We start from the raw sequence: 22,202 nt of genomic DNA, 5'->3' as shown, positions 1-22,202 counted from the left end.
CATTTGTTAAATGACATGTCTTTAGGCAGACCAACTATTATTAGATATTGATATGAATTGATGAAAAAAATTAAAACCAACAGATCGTAATCTCTGTTATATATATATATATATATACACACACGTGCAAGAGCTGATGCAGATCATCTTGTTAATTAATTTCTAGCAATGAGATTGACGATGTTCTTCTGGGAGCAAATTAAACCAGTCTTGTTTCATGCCTCAATGATTTAAAAACACAAGGGGCTTGATGATGAGACCTGGATTTCCTTGCAGGTCATCAGGATCTATCCCATCGATTATACTTGTTAATTCCTCTGGCTATTGGGCTTAGATCGATGCAATGCAAGCAAGTAATTATCTTAATTTATGAAAACTGAAGAAGATAAAAAGCCAATGATCTTACTTTAAGTTGAGGGATGATGCTAACAAGGAATTAGATAAGAGGTAGGGTTTTTTTCAACGAATAAAGCAAAGTAATTCTCTAATCGAGAAAAGTTATTCTTTCTCACGCTTCACCTTTATGTTGCATTTCTGTATGGACCTGGACACCAAGTGAGGTCGGATTTGTTTTTTTCATCAAGAGCAAATTCTTGATTACGATGGTCAAACATTCTCAAAGAGCAAATTCCAAGATGTTTGAGTCCTTTGCATATCCTTTTTTACTATACCAAAGAGAAGTATTCAAATTTAAATACTTTAACAGCCCATGAAAAGAAAATTAGTTGTTGTAATCTAATGTAACCAACTAATAGATGTAGTTTGGTCTATCAGCTCTGCAAGGAAGATGCTGCGAAAATGTACATTGACATGGTCACTTTGCAAGTTATGGATACCATTTTCTATGAAGCTCAAAGACAAGAATTTCCTTTAATGTTACCTCAATTGGTGAGGAAGTTATTAATGTTGCATCAGCTGCTGCACTAACAATAGATGATATCGTCTTTTCTCAAGTATAGAACCGAACCTGGTGTGCGTTTGTGGCGTGGCTACACTCTTCAAGAGTTTGCAAATCAATGTTTTGGCAATAAACTAGACTGTGCTAAAGGACGTCAACTGCCAATCCACTATGGGTCTAAGTACCCTCTCAATTACTACAGTGTCATCACCTATTGCGTGAGAACTTTTTTCCTATTTGAAATGGGAAACTTTTAGTGAAATCTGCTCACATAGAGTGCTTTGCAGAACACAGATTCCTCATGCTGTTGGAGCTGCTTATTCATTTAAGATGTATGGCGAAAAGTACACTATCACATATTTTGGAGATGGTTGCACCAGTGAGGTATATTAGAACAAGCTCACTTGAATCGACTGAATTTTGTTCATAATCAATATCTTTTGATGGTAAGATTTTTACATAGGGAGATTCCCATGCTGCTTTAGACTTTGCTGCTGTAATGGAGGTACCTGTCATCTTTTGCCACAACAATGGTTGGGCAATACCCCTACGACAGAGCAATTCCAAAGTACAAACTTAACCTTATAATCATTCCCTCACAACATCTCAAGCTTATATGCCATGTTTTTTTTTTTTTGGAATTGAAGGTGATGGTGCTGTCGTTCAAGGACAGGCCTATGGAATTCATAGTATTCGCATGGGTGGCAATGATGTGTTGAAAAGTGAATGGAAGGAAAATGATGAAAAGAAACACAAGCGGCTCATACATTTCATTTCCATTACAGAAGGAAAGTTCCAAAACGCAATTAAAAAAACAACAAAATAAAGTAAATGTTTGATGTTTTATGATTCATATTACTCTAAGTCGCAGTAGGTTCTAACTGTTTAAGATGGAGCACCAAGATACGAAGCTAATCTGAGGATATCACTGAAGACACCTCCTGCAGTGACTTCAGCACCAGCACCAGGGCCCCGGACAATCAGTGTCTGGTTGCTGTACCTTGTGGTGGTAAAAGCTATAATATTATCGGATCCAGAAAGCTGTGCAAATGGGTGCTCTCTCTTGTATCTTCTCAACTCTACAAAACCTTTCTCGTTAACAACATCAACAACACCAACATAGCGCAACACCTGCGGAATAGAGATGATGATGAGCTAATGTGTCTGCTCACTAATGAAGCGTTTCACAAAAGAATAAGAAGCAAATGGATGGATTAGTTTACTTACCTCGCCTGCAGCTTCAGCATCTTCTCTTTCCTTTGAAAATTCTGTATCGAAGTTGGAGAGTTGCTGCATGAACTCCTCTGACGAAGAACAAGCCTAAAAATGTACAAGTTAGATAGTAATTATGCTGGACAAGTAAGAATCATCGATCATCATTTTTGCAACATTCTTAGTTTCTTACTCTTAGAGGTTCTGGAACTAGACTCCGGACAGGAATGTCAGAAAGCTCAAGCTTTAAACCTGATTCCCTTGCAAGGATTATCACCTTCCATAATAAAACGAAACAGACTCTTAAGATAAAATGACTGACAAAACAAAACTAAAAAAACTGAAGAAAACACATTAAATTGATTGCAGATACTAGTAGGAACCAAACATTCTTCATAACAGACATCAGCAAAGAAAAGGAATCATGCATTCACCTTTCTTGCGACATCTGTTCCAGATAGATCATCTCTTGGATCAGGTTCAGTAAATCCAGCTTCCTTCGCTTCAGATACAACTTCACTAAAAGCCCGAGATCCTTCAAAGTTATTAAAAATATAACTCAAAGTACCACTGCAAAAACCACCAAACAAGAGCACCACAGGAGTCAATGAGATAGGTTGGGTGGAATCAAAACAAAGAAATTCAATCCAAGAGATTCTAAAACTCCTCTTCAAATGTTATGCCATGTTAGTGTCTCTAGTTAAGAGTACCTGAATATGCCCTCAATATGCAAAATTTTATCACCAGTTTCAAGTAGTCCCCGCAAAGTGCTGATGATTGGGAGTCCAGCACCTACTGTTGCTTCATAGAAGTAATGAGTGTAGGATAGACGCTGTAGTGTCCTTATTTTTAGATACTGCAAGATGATTGTCAATATTCTTGGTGAATGCCTCAGAAGCATATGTGAACTGAAGGAATAATGATAAAGCCTTAACCATCAAAGGCCAATTAAAAGTTCAACCACAAGCAAATCTTTGAACCAATCAAAATCAAGATATTTGCATCAATTATACTCAGACATCCAATGACAGGACTGGAAGCTATTCATAAGGCGGTCCTAATTGGACACTGAGTTTCAACTACATGGTTCAGAAAGAATTGAGAAAATATTTCTAAGTTTGTACGCTTGCATGGGTGCCCCTACAACATGCAGAACAGAAGGCAATACAATTGCAGCAAGTCACATCATCCCTACAGGGAAATTTTTTTCAAAGGTTTCAATAACTAATACATAAAGTTGACAAGCAATGTGACATTATTATTAGTTCAATATAAAAAGTGAACACAAGTAATATACAAAACCCAAATTCTACACAGGGAATGGAAGACTTACACTTGTTCATCATACATAGTAAATTCAATTTGAAATACACTGATTCAAATATGCATCGTCTTCTTTAGGAAACTGAGTTGGCATGTGGCAATTTCCATTTCAAAATGACTAGCAAACAAACAAATTCAGAAACCTTCAATAAGGGTTGGTCTCTTCCAAGCCGCTAAACCATCAATGATTCCTAAGCTTCATTAAATTTAGTATAGAAATGTCAAACTTCAGAATTTGAAGTGTTAAGATTATATTGAAGGTAAAAACAATCAAACATATGAAAGTAGCAGTATGCATTATTACATTATAATATTTGCAGTTCCTAGCCAGTTACTATTTAGCCATTAAGTTTTAAGGTTCCAATTTGAGTTGCAGCTGTGACTCTTCCCTAAGTGAAAGTGTGAAAATAACATGCTGGAGTGAATAATTAACAAAACAACAAAATAATTATTTGGATGCCAAAGAAAACTTCCCAAGACAAAATTGAAAAAGGAAAAAAAGAAAGTTAAATCTGTCAAAACAGAATGGTTACCCGATCAAGTGGTCCTGAGTTTGCCTTTTTGTTAGGAGTAATGACATGGATGCCTTTACGCAACCAATCATAGTAGTGGTTTGCAACATTTGTATCTGCCGTACAGTCTACCAAAACTGTATTTGGGAAAAAGTGATTTTCATACACATGCTTCGCAAATTTGTCCAAGTCAGCTACTTCAGCTTTTTCCTTTTGTACTTCTCGCCAAATACTCAAGTCGATTCCTCTGCATTAAACAAAGAAGATCAATAGTAATATTTTGAAGTTCTCCACAAGCTACTTCCTCTCAAAGATCATAGCTCATCTCACACTTCCTTATTTTATACACCATCTACTCCTTTTCAGAAAGATCACATTTGGTTTTGACTATTCTCATTCACATGAAAGAAAAATTTATCAACTATTTCCTCTTGGTTGATTGAAACATGATTATGGAAACTGTACTGCCAAAAAAAGTAAACAGAATGGGCCTTAGCTCTATCAGCAAGTGGTAAAATGTTCCAACTGTTCACTATAACCTACAATTCTAGACAAAGATTTGGCTCACAGCAATTGGCTCCAAAGCATTATCAAACCAAATGACAGGAAAAGATTCTTAAGACAAAAAATGTCTACTCAAGAAAGATTTCACCCTCGACAAGCTGCTTATGGAAAGGTACTGGGTTTATAGACGAACTTGTTTTACAAACTTCGAAAAAAATACAAAAGTAACTGAATGAGTGCCTTTTGCAGACTGCTCAACAAATAAAATGTCAGGTCCCCTATAACAGAAGAGGTTTGAACTGAAGCATGTGGTGACATGCAAACTTATGTCAAACTTTCCCTAAGTGGAATAGACCTACATAACCAAGTGGAACAATAAAACAGATACCTTATGCATAATAAGACACCAAGAAAATAAGGATAGTCCTAGTGTCCTAATTATGGATAAAGGTTTATACATGGATTTTCTGCAATGTGAGCACGTAAATTCTGGAAAATTTCTTCAAGGTTTTTACATGGATTTTCTGCAACATCAGCACTTAAATTCTTAAATCACAGTGAAAGATCGATGCTCTCACTACATCAGATTACTAGCTAGACTGTTTCAACTCCCATGGATTCTCAAATTGTATACTTACACAATCAATTTTACAATAGAAGAGAGACATAACCACATGCCACCATATTTGTTTTTTTTTTTTAAATTTCAAAATCCTTGTCATTATCATTATTTATCTATTAATTATGTCTTAATGGTAAAATGATGTTAGATCGTATTAAGGTGAAGCTACCTAATAAGATGCTGAAGTATTAAACTTGTACTAGGTGTAACACAACAAATATATCTGGAAATACCTACCAACCTATTAACTTTATGTACATATGTTCCTAAGAGGCAATTAATAATGCAACTACAATGAAAATTTTGGATTTGTTTTCTTCCTTTTTTCCAGTGCATTAAGTCAAATACATTATAATAATTTTCAATATATGATTACAGCAGACAGTTTTCTATTCATTAAAAAGAATTCATTGATTTGCTAACAAGTAGATAGTTAAAAGAAACCAATATGACTTATAGGCAGATTAACTGTGATATTTATTATCCCAGCTCGAAATAAAAACTACTGAACATACAGAAAGCATGAGTTTGTAACTTACGTATCACTCAAAACCATTTTGCTTGAGCCAGTGATTCCCATCACACGCAGATCAATGTTAAATTTTTCCTTGAGAGTTGCTGTCTGCACAATCACAAGTGTAACGTTTCATTATATTGAAGCACTATTCAATTCATAAGCTCTAGCAACAAATCTATGAGACTATGACCAACTACTAGATCAATTGAACAAAGAGCGTAGCAAAACATGCATTTATTTTCATTGGCAACAATAACTGAGCTGGTAGGTCTTCAAGGGTCTTCCATAAAGACAACTGAATCAAACCTGACGTAGTTGGGTCATTTTTTCAAAACTTAAACCAGAACCACTTTTGTGAAAGAGAGAAAACAAAATTTGATTGGGTCAAGCCATGGCAATATGAATAACCAAATGATTACCAGATATTTAAGTAACAGTTTGGACAATCCATTAAAAGATATTGAACATGAAAACTATTCATCTGAGTCACATGTACTCTTATTATTTAAGAAGTTGCCAATAATATAATATTTAAATTGTTGGAAATTTGACAATAAGTCAAGGACCTGATCCCTAAGCTGATCAAGCAGTGTTCCCCCAATTAAACCTGGCCCAATGATCCCAACAGCTAACGTTGTTTTTGAAAGGTAGAATCGTGAGTGAGCAGCTCGCAGAGCTCGAACGCAATCTTCTTGTTTCAGCACCACAGTTATGTTGTATTCACTGCAACCTTGAGCAATTGCTCGCACATTTATGCTAGCCTGGAAATCAAAATCAATATGCATTCTCAAAAAAAAGATAATCCAGTATTCAAAGTAAGCATTAACCATATTCTCAGAAATAAGAAACTCTAGTATGCCAACTGATCATCTGATTACTATACCAACAAAAACAGCATCAATAACAGAAAAAGTAATACCTTCGCTAATGCATCAAAAAGAGTAGCACTGACTCCTGGAGTGCTAGCCATTTTTTGGCCAACAGCAGCCAAAATGCTACATTTGGGAATGACTTCAACCTGCAGTAAATAGCAGAGTAGAAGAAGAAATGAAAACTAGAACTCAATAGTACAACAACAGCAACCAAGCCTTATCCCACTAGATAGGATCGACTACATGAATCCTTCTACGTCATTGGGCTCTATCTCCTAATATATCATCATCTATATTGAAATAAATTTTATCTTATTTTATATACTAGAACTCAACAGTCAATAGAAAAAAATAAAGTGACCACTACCATGAATTATTAAGCCTATGGGGGGAAATGACAGAAATGCTCTCATGTTTCATGCCAAATTCTCATCTGTTGCTCATATGTAAACATAGCCTTGAAGAACCAATATGTCATGAAAGTTAAAACACACCAGCGTATTGCAGATAGATTTGATAGAAAGAAACAAATGTGATCATTTGAATTATCTAAAAACAAACATAAACCATGATCAAGATGCATTGGGAACCTTATATTCCTGCTAATGCACAATGCAAGTTCTGTGGGCATCAATCAATGTTACCCTATTACTAAAGCAATTAAGGCTGATTCAAACAGTAACCGCCCATATCATGGATGAGAATAACTTTACCATGAGTCCATGACACATAATCATGAAGAAAGGTACACTTAAATTAAAGCCTAAATCAAACATCAGTGAGAAGACTAAGATTTAGTATATCAAGCTTCCCCATTAAACAAAAAATCACAGAAGATTGAGGAAAGAGCTAGACAAGAAAACGAAAAAACATTATGTGACTAGTTAAAAGGGTATCACAAAGTCCATAAATCTGCCCTCCAGAAAAATAAGTAGCCACTGACAGAAGTTGGAATTCAGTATCAAAGTTTATTTATTTAAAACGTAAATAAAGAAAACAGATAGAGATCTTGAGTTATATCATCAGAAACTAGCATTCTAAAATTTTAAACTTTAACGATCAAACTAGCTACAACAATTGCATGAAGAGGAAAACTGAGAACAATAACATACAGAAAACAAGAACAATATGGTATTTGCAAAAGAAAGATCAATATGGTACATGCTGGCACCTAAGGCTAGTTAGATACACTATGTGACAACCTTGCTCCATTATTTAACATGCAAAATGATTTCTTATCTACTGAATAGTAATACCACACAAGATGGTTCAGTGGTATCATAAACTGACTAAAGAGCACCATATGACAGGCTGTTAGTCATGTTCACAGGTTAGTTTAAGCTTTGAGCCCATTCACAAAGTAATCACACTACTCTGGCAAAGACAGATTATTTTCAAATTTGGTCAAGCTGGTTTATTTGGGTGTATATGTCCATGAAATGTACACTACTTGAGTTGGAATTCATGATTGAGCCAAACCAATGTCAGATTGGATCAGAAAGAAGATGACTGAGAAGCAGACACAACCAAATTTTCTTGAAGTGAAAACTGAGTCAGGTTCAGTTTTCAGGTATACTAAACACTGTTAGATTCAAAATATCAAATGTTATTTACAATTAAAACACAACTGCAGGGATCATTAGCGTTTGACATATATGCATGCCGAATTTATACCACAAGCTAAGGTGTAGGAAGGTTTTTCTTTCTTTTTTTCTTGTCTTTAATTTTTTTTTTTAAACACTTAATCCAGGACATCTAAACCCCACAATATCAAGAGCAAAAATTATGATATGAAGCATTTCATTTACGTCTCTGCCAATAATAATGTCAAATACCTTAGAAAGCCTTCCTGCCTCTAAAGCTTGGCGGAATCTAGTGTGTAAGGCAGCAGAAACTGCTTTTACTTCTTTTTCTGGGACAGCAAAGCAAACAGAGTGCTCACTGCTAGCCTGCAAGTAAATTAACAATTTAGATATAACTGGAACAAATAAAACTATAAGCTTATAGTATAACTTGGATGAACCTGAGAGATCATGATAACATTAGCTCCAACATCCTTCACAGTACTAAAGATTGCACTAGCTGTACCAGGAACACCGGCCATTCCAGTTCTGCAGAATATCAAACATACGAATCAGACACCAATTAATTAAACAATAGAGAATTAAGGAAAATGCACTATTAAGCAACTTACCCTTCGACATTAACAAGTGCTAGGTTGTCTATAGTAGCAAATGCTTTGACAACAGTCTCCAAGCTTTTTTTGTCACCATTTTCATTGACAGGCACCTGACAAATTCTCGTCCCAGGAGCAGATAGATTAAAAATATTTCTGATCAATATAGGTATGCTATGTTTCATCACTGGAATGATAGTGCGTGGATGTAGAACATTTGCCCCGAAGTATGACTGCAAACAAATTCACAATTCTAAGTCGCTGAGCAATGTAATCCATAGTAGTAATATGAGCAATTAACAAACACTCACCATTTCCCAAGCCTCTTGATAAGATAATGTCCTCAGTATCACAGCTTCACTAACTGCAAATTCAAAAATGTTTGTGAACAATAATATCTCCTTGTTATTTGATATATTATCACCAGAAAGTGTAATCTAATCTAAGTGGTTGTCAGGTTTGTAAAGAATATAACTGAATGAATAGGTCTCTCTCCTAATAGTTTGAGTTCGTAGGAGTAGTCAATCAATCAATTTAACTATATTACTAGCCAACATTTAAAATAATGAGCCGTGGCAGAGTTTCATTCTTTCATTGAAATGGTACAATTTCAGTACTATATTATATTAGTATAGTTTTGAGACTTCTAATTGAAGGGGAGCCTTGGCGCAACGGTAAAGTTGTTGCCATGTGACCAAAAGGTCATGGGTTCGAATCCTGGAAACAGCCTCTTGCAAAAAGCAGGGTAAGGCTGCGTACAATGGATCCTTCCCCGGGACCCCGCATGACGGGAGCTTCGTGCACCGGGCTGTCTTTTTTTTTTTTTGAGACTTCTAATTATGATGGTTCATATTTGAGCTAATAAATTGAGTTGATTGGTTAGTTTTGTTTGAATATAATTATAATGCATAATTTATAATCATTTAATAAAACTTAATTTAATTTGATTTATAATCAAATTAAATCTGATTTGATAAATAATTTATTATCATATTTTATCTGATTTAATACATAATTTAAATTAAATTAATTAATATTTAATTGAATCTATTTATAAATTAAATTATAATTATATAAGATATAATTTATGCAAATTATAAATAAGAAATAATTACATATGATGTAATTTATATAACATATACAAGACATAAATTATATAGTTAACTTATATAATTTACATAATTATCTACCGATACAATTTAGATATCTATTATAAATTAATATAAGAAGGAGAGCCTTGGCTCAATGGTAAAATTGTTGCCCGCATTGGCGGAGCTTCGTGCACCGGGCTGTCCTTTTTTTATAAATTAATATAAAGATATAATTAATTCAGAAAGGATATATAATTAAATATACTGATTAATTAATCAAGTAATTAATTATACAATATTACAAAAATTAATAAATACTGTACAATAATTAGTTAGTAATTAATACACTATCATATCAATATATTAATTATATATATGTAATAGAAAAAGTAAGAGAGACAAAGTCCCCTGGTTCCCAAGTCGTGACTCCTCGCTACAATGCCACTCTTTGCTGCCCCCTTGGATGAATCACGGTCACTAAATTCAACTACCAGTAAGGCCTAGAATGGAAGCTTATCTAGTTCCTCCAATAAATTCACCAGCTTCTTCAGTAAATCTGTTTGACTTCTTGCTCTGTGGCTCCACTCCTTCGAAGATATACCCCAAGTCATGGAATAGACTTGGGCCATTCTAATCCAATATGCTTGTCGATCCATAGAGGTAGTATCAATAATATTTCATTCTAAATTAATAGAGTGGTCTCTTTCCTAACTTAAGGTTCTAGAACAATTAGCCAGCCAACTTTAACAAAATTCACAAAGTTGTAAAAGGACAGTAAATTTCAAGATGTAGAAGCCAAATATCAATGGGCAGCAATCTATCCAACCAAATCTCGCGATGTACGACCGAATGCCGCCTTGAATACTGTTCATTTTTCTTTTTTTATGATACCATGTCTTGTATGTCACTGATATCATATTGAAGAGACTTATTATTAAAAACACTTTTGAAAAGGTAGCGTATAGAAGAGATGTAGAGAAATTTTAACATATGAAAACTCATATCCATTTAACTAAGATATTCACTACTTTCGTGATAGTTCAACTTCAAGTTAATTTCACATCTTTCCAATTATAAATGGAACTTGAAGCAACTTTTATCCAACAAGTACAACACGCCTTTTTACCAATTCCATAAAAAATTAGCACTAACCTATCCAAGAAACTCCTAAAGATGGTATACAATTCCCACATTCTTGTATATGTTGATTGCATAATATAAAAATAATTCAAAGAAAGTATATTTTCCAAGGAACCAGCAATTCAGAAAGTACTCAGCTTTCACACCGGACAAAGTATACAGAGAACTGATATGTAAAAGAATTAATATTTTGCACAATTCACTATATTTACAAAATAAACACAGAAGAAAACTTATACATATATGTGAAGGTGTCAAACCTTTTCTAGGATCAGCACTAAATACTCCATCAACATCTGTCCAGATTGTGACTTGCCGAGCCCTAACAAGAGCTCCTAGTATGGCAGCTGAGAAGTCACTTCCATCTCTTTTCAACGTAGTGGGAATATTCTGTGGTGTACTAGCTATAAACCCAGTTGCAATTATTATATCAGCACGCTGATGAGTGAACCACTCCTCAAGTCTCCTCTCCGATTCAGCATAATCAGGATCAACTTGATTGGAGCTAGTAGGAGTCACAACAAGGACATCTCTTGTGTCCATCCAACAGCAAGGCTTTCCATACTGCATAGCAGATAAAATACTAGGATGTCATTCCTAAGTTCTAACTTCTAGTATTGTCATACCTAAGAAATAAACATCATGATCAAAAAGAAACCTTCTTTATCGTGTAAGATAGCATTTGAGCTGACCATAACTCTCCATGACCAACAACAAAATCTGAAAAAGATTCCGTGGCATGGCCAGCTGCGAAATAATAACAGTGGAAAAGGGTCACCAACTGAAATTGATACTTCAGAAGATAAACAAAATTAGCAGATTAAAAAGTTAAAGAAGTAATTTCATATTTTTTAGTATTTTTGTTAGGTTGAGAAAGAAAACGAATCATAAAAAACAATTTCATCAAAATGTTCAAAAAATATCAAAAAGAATGATTTCTTCCATAAATCCAGCATCCACGAGGAATTTCAAAACAAAAAAAAAAAAAAAGGTTGTCATGAATTTCATATCAATCATGCATTTTACTCATGACGGGTTATATTTCATAATTTCCTAGCACATGTGATGATGTGATCATACAAGTAAAATAGTCATCCATGAATCAAATTTTTGATGTCATAGCAGCCTATTAACTTGGCTATACAAGTTTCTACATGGGATAAAAAACAAAAATAAAAGATCCACAACAATAATGATTCAAGTGTTTAAACTACTTAGAGTTGACTTTCTAGATTTGATACCATCATTGAGCACTATCCAGGTTATTTCACTAGTCATACCAAGTAACTTAGATTCCTATGAAATATAGAGATGGAGATACATTAATAAGTCTGTCATTACACTTGTTGGAGAAACAATGTCACACTTGTAGTTGACCAGAGCTGTGCTTTAATTCCTTTCTCTTCAAATGAGTTGAGTTGCCTATTAGGAAGCAGCAGCAGTAACCCTTTTGCAAATATGCATTGCCATTGATGACGGATACACACCATTATGCTGGGAGCTCCTCTGGTTTTGGATTTCCATTAGCATAGACTCCTTTAGTACTTAGCTTTCTGTAACAAGTGGATGTTACTTTCTTCTTTGGGTATGTATCCCTATGCTACAATTTGTTTACCACTGCTTGCAAATGAGTTATCGTATGAATATTTCTGCAGTCATTGATAGCTGCAGTTATGTAACTAAATTGGGTGAACAAGTGCCTCCCCCCAAGAATGCTTAATTTTTTACTATCTAAATATTGGTCTTAGAACAAAATAACAAAATTATACATCTGTTATTCTATGCTGTGAAACTAGGGCTCTAGCATGAGCACCCAAAATAGGTGTGAATCTGAGCCCCGACATGGCTATTTTAATAATAATAATAATAAACAATATGGATGCTTAGTGTCCAATCAGAGTAGAATATCCATGTGTCATGGTAACACAAGTACAGAGAGAGTAGATAAAGAGTCCAAGTATCGAAGTTTCTATGCACATCTCGACCTTAGGAGTTAGGACCACTAAATTCCTTTAGGTAACAATATTAATAATAGTAATAAAATAATAATGCAACCCTACTTTTCTATTGCCAACAAAGGTACCTAAGGTGCAATTTGACAATAATAAAACTCTGAAAGTTTGTCAAAAAAGGTAGACTCCAGTCACTCCACAAAGCAAAAATGGAAATTTCAAGGTTTATTAATTGTTACGCAATATCAGATAATAAAAGGCAGCCCGGTGTATGAAGCTTCCACCAATGCGAAGTCTCAGAGAAGGGTCGGACCACATTGGGTTGTACAGTCTTATCTTGCATTTTTGTAAGACGTTGTTTTCGCGACTAAAACCCATGACCTCAAGATCACGTGGCGGTAACTTTACCATTGCCCCAGATAATGTATGAGAGAATTTTGTTAGACAAACTAGTAGCCAACTTCTACAAGCATGAAATATATAATGAAAGACAAAAAAATGTTTGAGTAAAATTAATGATAAATTACCAAGATATAATGTAGCAAATGCCAACAGGCTTAATTTCAGTAAAAGAATCAATGGGACAAAAGCAGCATAGAAGAAGTAGCAAGATACCTATATAAATGGCACGAAGCATTGCCTTTAGGTTAGTAATATCTTCATGCAGTTGAGATAAGAATATTGCAAGGTCCTCTCCATCAAGAAGATCCTTTGCTGTTGCAATGTGCTTTTCGTAAACATTATCAATTGCAGATATATAGGAGTCATCCCGTGATGAAGCTTTGTTTACCAGTTCATACATCATATTAGTCACTGTTGACATCGCAGAAACAATTACTAATTTTCTTTCTGAAGAATCACTGAGGACTATGTCAGCAACATTCTGAATTCTCTTAGAGGTGCCCATACATGTTCCGCCAAATTTATGAACAGACCAAATGTCACCTTTTGGAAGAGAAGCACTCTCTATGGACTGTTCAAGAGAAATATCTGCTTGAAGAAAGGAAATGATGGAGTCTATCATCATCATATTGTAAAAACGGGGCACTGACATCAAGCAATACTTATTAAATTTTCTACAGATTTTTTGGCTTGAGGCCATTATTTAACATTACAGATCAGCAATATTAAATATGTGTCTTATGATAACACTAACAAGTCAGGGCAAAGGAATTTTAGTAACGTTATATTGCAAATATTCATGGTCATAAGATTTAATTTAATTATGTCAAAAAGAGACCAATTATACACTAAGTGGCTAAAAAGGGCAAAGAACCTTTGGCGATCAATCATGCATAAGTGCTACAAAAGTGAAAGAACACGCATGCAAAGAGAACAAAAAAAGACCAGCTACCTACATTCATGGATCAGACCAGTGACTTCCTCAAACATAATGGCTCACCAGTAAATAACGATTCAGAAAACTAAGATGATGATGAAGTACCTGTAACGGAAGCCAAAATTTGATTGTTCTTTCTGTCCTTTCTGGTCTTCCCAGAAACAACCCTGTTACCAGAACCTCAAACATCAAAAGAAAACCAAATTATCTGCAGCATATGCACGCTATCTTTTCTATTGATCTCATTATTTACATCTTATCAAGAAGCACAAATCTTATTGGCAAATTATGGTGTTATTTTCTAAATGTAAATTAAACCAGGAGAAAAAAGACTGAAACTTTCCTGATTCTATGCATTTTAGTGCACAGCAAAGACGCTAAGCAATGACAATATTTTGTTTGTAAAGATCGAGCGAAGTATTGTTCACTGTTATCTTTTTTTTTCCAAAATAATAATAATAAAATGTTTACAATGAAGGGGACAAAAAATCACACACCTTGGCCAAACAGGAGAGGGGCAATCCCAAGTCTTGCCACCATGTTGAGCCTGGGAAGAAGCTGAGCTGCATATTTTGACGTCCACCACAAATCACGTATGTTTAGCAAGAAAGGATCCACGGAAATAAATCCCGAAAGAAAATAATTACGAAACGCATAAGTAATCCCAATCGGCAAATCCATATAAAGAAATTGAGAAACAAACAGGGACAATCCAGATCAAGATGGTAACCTAATACAAACATGGGTTCGAGAGGAAGGGACTTTGTAGTAGCGAGGCGGAAAATGGTACAGAGAGCCAGCATAGGATGGCCACGTACTAGCTACTGCGGCGGCTCGCATCTTGAGAGAGCGTCAGGGTACACTGGTGAAGCTCTGGCGGCTACGTATACACACAACGATTTCCGAAAACCCTTTCGGTCACACCCTCTCAAAAACGACGTCTTTCTCGTCAGCTTGCGACCAGATCCTGTAATTCATATTATTAGGTCATTCCCACATTGACCACATGCGATGTTAACAGTAAAAATTGTAATAAAAAAAATAAAAAATAATAAAAAAAAACTATACAAATTATTAAAATTAAAATTATTTCTAATGAGTTGGAATTACACATCGGCAAATAACAATATTGAAAATGTAAATCTAATCTCCTTTTCAATCCCTAATCCCCTTTCAGTTTCCTCAGCTTTGCGCCTTCCGCAGTCACTCGTCTATTCTTCCCGCAAACCACAGCCCATTTTCAGCAAGGTCAAAACCATCAACAAAACAAAAAACGATACGAGATTGGAACCGGATGATAGGTAAAGAAGGAAGAGGGTAAATCATCAAAGCGTGATATGGAGCAGGAAAAGTTAAATAGTCAGCACTGGGATTTTCTCCTCGACTAGTCAATACAAGCAGCAGTTGGCCACCTGCTAGTACCACAGTGAAGCAACCAGGTGGCGGCGGGATCAGCGGATGTAGGCGAAGATGAACGGAGGAATAGGCAGACGAGATGGCCGAGGCCGCAGGGTCAGGACTGATGAACAAGCAGCACGGCTAGGGTCAGCGGTGCACTCACATTCTAAGATTGTTTGTTTTAACTATTTTATTATGCACAATGATTTAGACCGACGTCGGAAATGCACTAGTTCATTCGATCTAATTTTAATTTTGTAAGCCAATTTATCAATTAATATATCGTACTTTGAATTTATCAAACAACTTATCTATTTTTTATAATTCCTATTATTTAAGTCTCTTATTTATAGAATTAATTAAGAATCTAATCTCAATAAATATCAAGAAATTATCTTCTTATATAATGATTAGTTTCAATTTACTTATTTACTCCATCCTAATTGTGTGGGATGATAATAAAGGTCCTTATGTGAAAGATTTCACCTTGGATAGAATAATTCCTATTATTAAATATTCTAAAAAGCATGTGCATAAAGTAATATATATAATATTATTTTTATTATAAATTTGAAATATTTATTAACTAGATGAAATTTAAAATGAAATTATATTAATATTTTTTTCACACTAAAAATAATTTTAAGATTTATTAATAATTTTCTCTAATAATTTTTTATATAAAAAGTATATACTATTCATAGTTCTCTTTATTTTCATATCTTAAAATTGACAACACCACGAATAGAGAAATTTTTATAAATACATTGGATCGATGATATTAGAAATTATACCTTTCATGACCTTTTGGTTAAGATCAAGTGTAGTAGTTTGTGAGTATGGATATTATATTATACATGCAATGTGTGTGTATATATAAAAGGTTTTAGCGGCTTCCTCCATCATTAAGCCAAGTTTAACTACATCAGGAAGATGAAGTGATTCTTGTCTGTGATGTTGATACACATGTAGAAAAGTTTAAAATCCCTTGACTGTAAAGTTTCTTGGGATTTAAGGTGTTTAATTGTTTATTAGAAAAGATTGTTAAATCTTTGTCAATATTAATGATCTCTTATAATCGATGAGGACCTAAAGATGATGTACTATTTTTTTTTTATTAAAGAATCAATCCAAGAGGTTGTATTGGCTTCCGTGGATCTCACAGAGTGAGAATGACAGGTAAAAAGTTCAGTTCTTGTGAGACTCATTGGGTTGTTTATAAGTTAAAAATTTTAAAGTAACTAGTGGAGTCTTAGGAAGTATTGTTCCTAATGATAATTGACTTAAGTCTCTATTAATTTTGGCAAATGCTTCTTTAAAATCACTAGAGTAAAAACCTCCTAAAGTGTGGTGTTCTAGTTGAAGGAGTTTTGTTTCGATTAAAGTTAAGTGATAATGAAGTGAAGTGATAAGAGCTATAATAATGTTGTTTTGTTGTCTTATATTTGATCCTCTTTTCCAGTAAGTTTTATTTGACCATACCTTTTATCTTTTGTAGTAGAAAATTATTTTATGTACTCTATATAGGGGTGTAAATGAACCAAGCCGCTTATGAGTTATTCGAAGCTCGATTCGATAAAAACTCTTTTGAGCTCATTTAATGAGGCTCGTTAAGATAAACAAATCAAGCTCAAGCTTCACAATATTCGGTTTGTTAGTTTGTGAACATGTTCGTTAAGGTCATGAATCAACTTTTAAATAAAAAATATAATAGTTTTGATATTGAATTTATAGATTTTACACTTTACTTATGAAACATATAAAAAATATATATTAAATTTATTTATTAGAATAAAATTATAAATTTTAATAAGAATATTATAATTTTTTTTAAATATATAATTTAGTTTTTAATGAATATTTAAATTTATAATTTATATTTATTAAGTTTGTTTAGGCTCGATAAAATCTCAAATAAGCCCATAAGCCATAAATATATTCGTTAAATAAAGTTCAAGCTCGGCTTGATTATAAATGAGGCAAATTCAAACATTCAAGAGTTCGGCTCGGTTCGGCTCGATTCGATTACACCCCTAACTCTATAGCTTCATTATAATGTGAATTTTCATATTTCAATTTGTTTATTTATATTTGAGTTCTTCTAGTAAGCTATGTAAAGTATCTAGTTTTTCATAAAGTTGAGTTTTGTAGCTTACAATTAAATCTTTTGATTGAAATAACAGTTGTTTCGAGTCTGTTTCTACGTTTTGGGTTGAAGGCACTAATTTAGTTTGTCTTGTTTGGGTAACTAAGTTTTGGGATGCTATTAAGTAATCAAGATTTCTTAAAACTTCAGATAAAAGTTTTTTTTTGTTGAAGTTGATTTGTAAGAAAGTTTTCTACCTTTAATTCTAGTAATTGACTGTGAGTTTCTAAAGACAATCCTAGACTGATGAGTATATCAGTTAACTAATTTAAGTGTGTTTAATGAAAATGTAAAGTATGCACTAGTAATTGGCTTCTAATGTAACAAGTATGTCTGGTATTATCTAAAAAAATGTAGATCTTCTATATTAACGACCCCCCTAGTGTCGGCCTCATGAATATGGAGAAAGGGGCATACATGTACACAAGCGTCAGACGCATGGTGAGGTAAACCTCAGGTCATCAGTTCTTGAGAATCAACCCCTGACCATTACACCAGAGATGTCATGCGCCCACCGTCTGTGCTACACCCTAGGGGCATGTCTGGTATTATCTAAAAAAATGTAGATCCGCTATATTAACAGCCCCCCTAGTGTCGACCCCACGGATATGGAGAGAGGTACATGCAGGTACATAGGCTTCAGGAGCATGGTGGGGTAAACCTCAGGTCGTCAGTTCCTGAAAATCGACCCCTAGATGTCTGGTATTAGCTAAAGTTACTATAGTTCATGGTTAGAAGGCAAGATCAAGATAGTCTAATTTTCTTGAAGGTATATTCATACAAAGTTTCTAAGTCCAAAATCGCTATAGCTCTGATACCAAGGTTTCAATTCAAGTAAATGGGAAGGGTATTCTTTGAATGGAAGTAATTGAAGATTATGTCCTTGGACATCAAGTTTGATACATGTCTAGCTGGTTCAGTTTGTAAGTTTCTCCATTCAGATAAAGAACTATCAAAAGTGCATAAGACTCGAGCTTCTTTTTCTTCAAGTATATGTTGTATTATTCTGCCCAGAAGTTTAGGGAAAGTTTGTATTGAGTCCACTTCTTGAACCCATAGTTATTGCAGAAGTTCGTAATTCATGAGAGCAAAGGGAGTGATAAGTCTACCTCTATAATTCTTTTGTTGAAATGTGTCATAATGAATATTTTCTTTTCTAAAAGAGTACCATAATTGGCATCTATAGCCCAGGTCTGCTAAGTTTGGTTTTGAACATTGAGGAAAAGCTTTGGTCGTAATTTTATAAGTGTATTCTTATCCGTAAGTAATAGTAATTCTAGGTGTAGGATTTTGATTGGACCAGTTTAATGCTTCTTCCAGTTCAAGGAAGTGCTTGAAAGTAGAAGCATCACCCAGTTGTTGGATGTAAGTCCTTTATTAGCTTGCAGTATTTTCAAGTGATTGGTAAGTTATCAGTTTGTGTGGAACCGATAGTACATCAGTATCCTCTGGTAGGAGTAGGAAATGTTGCTGCCATTAAGTAAGACTTATCTTCTTGTATTTTTCCATCTGTCTGAAGTAATAGGCTAATGATAATGTTTGGACCCAAAATAGTTCTTAGTAAGTCATAGGCTTCATCTACTGAGTAAAAGCCTTTATAAGAAGGCTTATTTTCTTCTGGTAGAAGTACCTTGACCTCATCCCAATTGACATACAGTCCAGCATAAGGATCTAAAAGAATAGTATAACAGGAGAACTTTTTGCTCAAAGGTTTTTGTAAGATGGTCAAGAAGTAATTGGACAGAGTGTTAATAATAGTTATCCTCTGATTAGTTATTCCTAGAGAAGTTGGTATTGTTGATACAATCGACCTAGGATTAAATGGGGGCGATCTTTGTTTTTGATGTGTGTGTCAAAGGGTTTAAGTTAGGATTTATATTGGTTCTAATATGTACTTAAGTTGTGCAAGACTTGGTAGATTTCACAAGCTTGGAAAGTTTCATGGCTCAGGTTCTTGAAGATTGGTAAAGGATGGTGCATCCGAGGGACCACGGACAAGAAGCAAACGGAGTGAAGGGAAGTGAACCTCAAGGCAATGTGAAGGATGACACGAAGAATAACTGCAGGCTTGAGTGCATTTGAGGGACAAAGGCTGAGGAGGAAGACTTCAAGGGCAACTCCGGACACTAGTTGACTAATGCAGTCGACTGGGAGCGAATAGAATGTCTCTGTTCACTCAGTTCACAGACACAGTCGACTGTTAAAACATGCAGTCGGCTGCACCAGTCGACTGCATGTTTTATCAGTCGACTGGTATAATACCGTTGGGATGATGACGCACAGGATCTCCATAGATTCGAACAAAACAGTAGTCGTTGTGTGCTACCAGTCGACTGCATGTTTCAGCAGTCGACTGGTATCGGGAATTCCAGCATATTGTATATAAAGTTGGAAGCTTGGAGAGAACAACTTAACTGATTTGAAATTACTGTTTAAGCTTTCCAAGTGACCTCCAAGCCTTACTACTCTTATTCTCTCCTCCCTAAGCTCATTAAAATCTTGTAAAAGGAGGAGATCATCTTGTAAAGGTTTCTCCACCGTCACTCTTGAATTAAAAAGGAGAAGATCTTAGTGAAGCTTGATTGAGTGTGTGCGTGCCTTAGATTAGTCACCTCAAGGAGGTGGAGACCAAGTAAATCGAGGAGTTAGCCTTGTTCTTTTATTGTTTTTCAATTTCATTTCCTTTTATGCTTCCGCTAACAAATTATAGGTGAAAAATCAAAGAAAGGATATTCACCCCCCTCTAGTCATACGCAAAGGTCCTATCAATTGGTATCAAAGCAAGGAACGCATTGGAAGAACTCATCGTTAACCGAAGCATCAAGATGGTGTTTCAAGAGGGATATAGCACCGCTAGACCACCCTTCTTTGATGGCAGTGACTTTGCATATTGGAAAGGTAGGATGGAATACTACTTAATAAATGATATTGAAAATTGGTTTAGTGTTGTAGATGGATTTGAGAAGCCAAAAGATGGGTCGGGAGCACCTCTTCCAACCAAGGAGTGGACAAAGGAGATGGCAAAGAAAGCCCAAGCAAATGCAAAGGCCACAACAACCCTACAATGTAGACTCTCAAAGGAGCAACTAAGCAAAGTAGGACCATTCGATTCCGCCAAGGAGCTTCGGGAGAAACTCATTGAGTTAAATGAAGGATCAAACGAATCAAGGAGGGCCAAGAGAGATCTCTTGTTGGGGCAACTTCAAACTTTCACTATGAAGACCAATGAGACCGTGAGTCAAATGCACGGTAGATTCAAGGAGATAGTAAATGGTCTTCATGTAATAGGTGAGAAAATTGACAATCGGGACCTAGTAAGGTCTGTTCTTCAATCTTTTCCTAGAACTACCTTATGGGCATCAATGGTTGATGCGTATAAGGTTTCTAGAGATCTTTCCTTAGTTAAGCTTGATGAATTATTTTGTGAATTTGAACTTCATGAACAAGCTAATGTGGTTTCAAAAGAGAAAGGTATGACTCTTATTGTAGAAAAGAAGGAAAAGAAAAGAAGATAGAATCCTCATCATCCGAATCCGAGCAAGAATCATCGGATAGTGATGATGAAATGTCGGCGAGTGAAGTAGCTCACTATGTCAAAAAGATGATGGGAAGATCAAGAAAATTCACAAGAAAGGATGTGAAGAAAATGTTTCAACCCTCAAAGGGTAAAAGTAGTCAAAGTTCAAGTTTTAACACTAATGTCACTTGTTATGGATGTAACAAAAAAGGACACATCAAGCCAAATTGCCCGGAACTAAAGAAGAAAGAAGAAAAGGAGAAGAAGAAGAAGGAGAAAAAGAAGAAGGAAGTCATGGTGGCCCAAGCTACATGGGATACACCAAGCATTGACTCATCGGATGAAGATGAGCTATGCCATGTTACTCGACATATGGCGTTTATGGCTTTTGAAGATGACAAAGAAGAGTCAAGTCAAGAGGAAGTGTCAAGTGAAGAGGAAGCAAGTGAGGAATCATCATCAAGTGATGATGATGAGGTAAAAGAATCTCCCAAAGTAGAATTTCTCTATAAAACTATTGCTCACCTCAAAAATGCTTTTGTCAAATCACAATCTAAGGTGAAGACCTTGAAGGGAAAGCTTAGGACCATTAAAGTTAATGTATGCATGTCTAGTGAGCCAAATATGCTCAAGGAAGAAAATGAGAAATTGAAGAATGACGTGATTGAATTAAGAGCATGTTTAGAAAAATTCACAAATGGATCCAAGTATCTAGATATGATCATTAGAGATCAAAGAGTCGTTTACAACAAAGCCGGAATAGAATATAGACCTAAGGAAAAGGGAGTTGCATATATGTCTCTAATCAATGGTACTAGAAATGATGTACTTAGGAACAAAGTTACGAAAAATCTTAAAGGGAAGGTAAAACAAGCTTGGGTGCCTAAGAAATATTTGAATGATATTTCTGAATCAAGTGCATGGTTACCAAAGAGTTGTGTGTTTTATGTTTCTTAGGTAGAGGAGAAGAATGATGCAAGTAT

General features: G+C 34.9%; 1 protein-coding gene across 1 annotated transcript; it reads right to left on the bottom strand.

Moving 5' to 3' along the window:
• Window positions 1-1,636: 1,636 nt before the first annotated feature.
• On the bottom strand, window positions 1,637-15,694 carry LOC122018929 (bifunctional aspartokinase/homoserine dehydrogenase 1, chloroplastic-like). The gene is made up of 20 exons (XM_042576405.1): window positions 15,571-15,694; window positions 14,889-15,125; window positions 14,656-14,721; window positions 14,264-14,325; window positions 13,435-13,809; window positions 11,526-11,614; window positions 11,128-11,431; window positions 8,948-9,000; window positions 8,655-8,869; window positions 8,484-8,571; window positions 8,296-8,409; window positions 6,508-6,606; window positions 6,155-6,349; window positions 5,611-5,693; window positions 3,967-4,192; window positions 2,821-2,966; window positions 2,545-2,680; window positions 2,304-2,387; window positions 2,126-2,218; window positions 1,637-2,029 (listed from the first exon to the last, which is right to left on the bottom strand). The coding sequence occupies exons 2-20, from the start codon at window positions 14,996-14,998 to the stop codon at window positions 1,784-1,786; spliced, it is 2,784 nt and encodes a 927-aa protein (XP_042432339.1). The 5' UTR covers window positions 14,999-15,125; window positions 15,571-15,694; the 3' UTR covers window positions 1,637-1,783.
• Window positions 15,695-22,202: the final 6,508 nt, after the last annotated feature.

The sequence above is a fragment of the Zingiber officinale genome, chromosome 9A (assembly GCF_018446385.1).
Source record: "Zingiber officinale cultivar Zhangliang chromosome 9A, Zo_v1.1, whole genome shotgun sequence".
Taxonomy (NCBI): Eukaryota; Viridiplantae; Streptophyta; class Magnoliopsida; order Zingiberales; family Zingiberaceae; genus Zingiber; species Zingiber officinale.
The sequence above is the reverse complement of the archived record's forward strand: the minus strand, read 5'-3'. Positions and strand labels throughout refer to the sequence as shown.

What these genes read in the sequence shown, in the direction of transcription:
- LOC122018929 (XM_042576405.1), bottom strand. Translation starts at nt 14,998, where the DNA reads ATGCGAGCCGCCGCAGTAGCTAGTACGTGGCCATCCTATGCTGGCTCT. An exon ending in TATCTTACACGATAAAGAAG is followed by an intron (nt 11,432 to 11,525) that starts GTTTCTTTTTGA and finishes TCTGCTATGCAG; the next exon opens with TATGGAAAGCCTTGCTGTTG. An exon ending in CATATTGAGGGCATATTCAG is followed by an intron (nt 2,681 to 2,820) that starts GTACTCTTAACT and finishes TGGTTTTTGCAG; the next exon opens with TGGTACTTTGAGTTATATTT.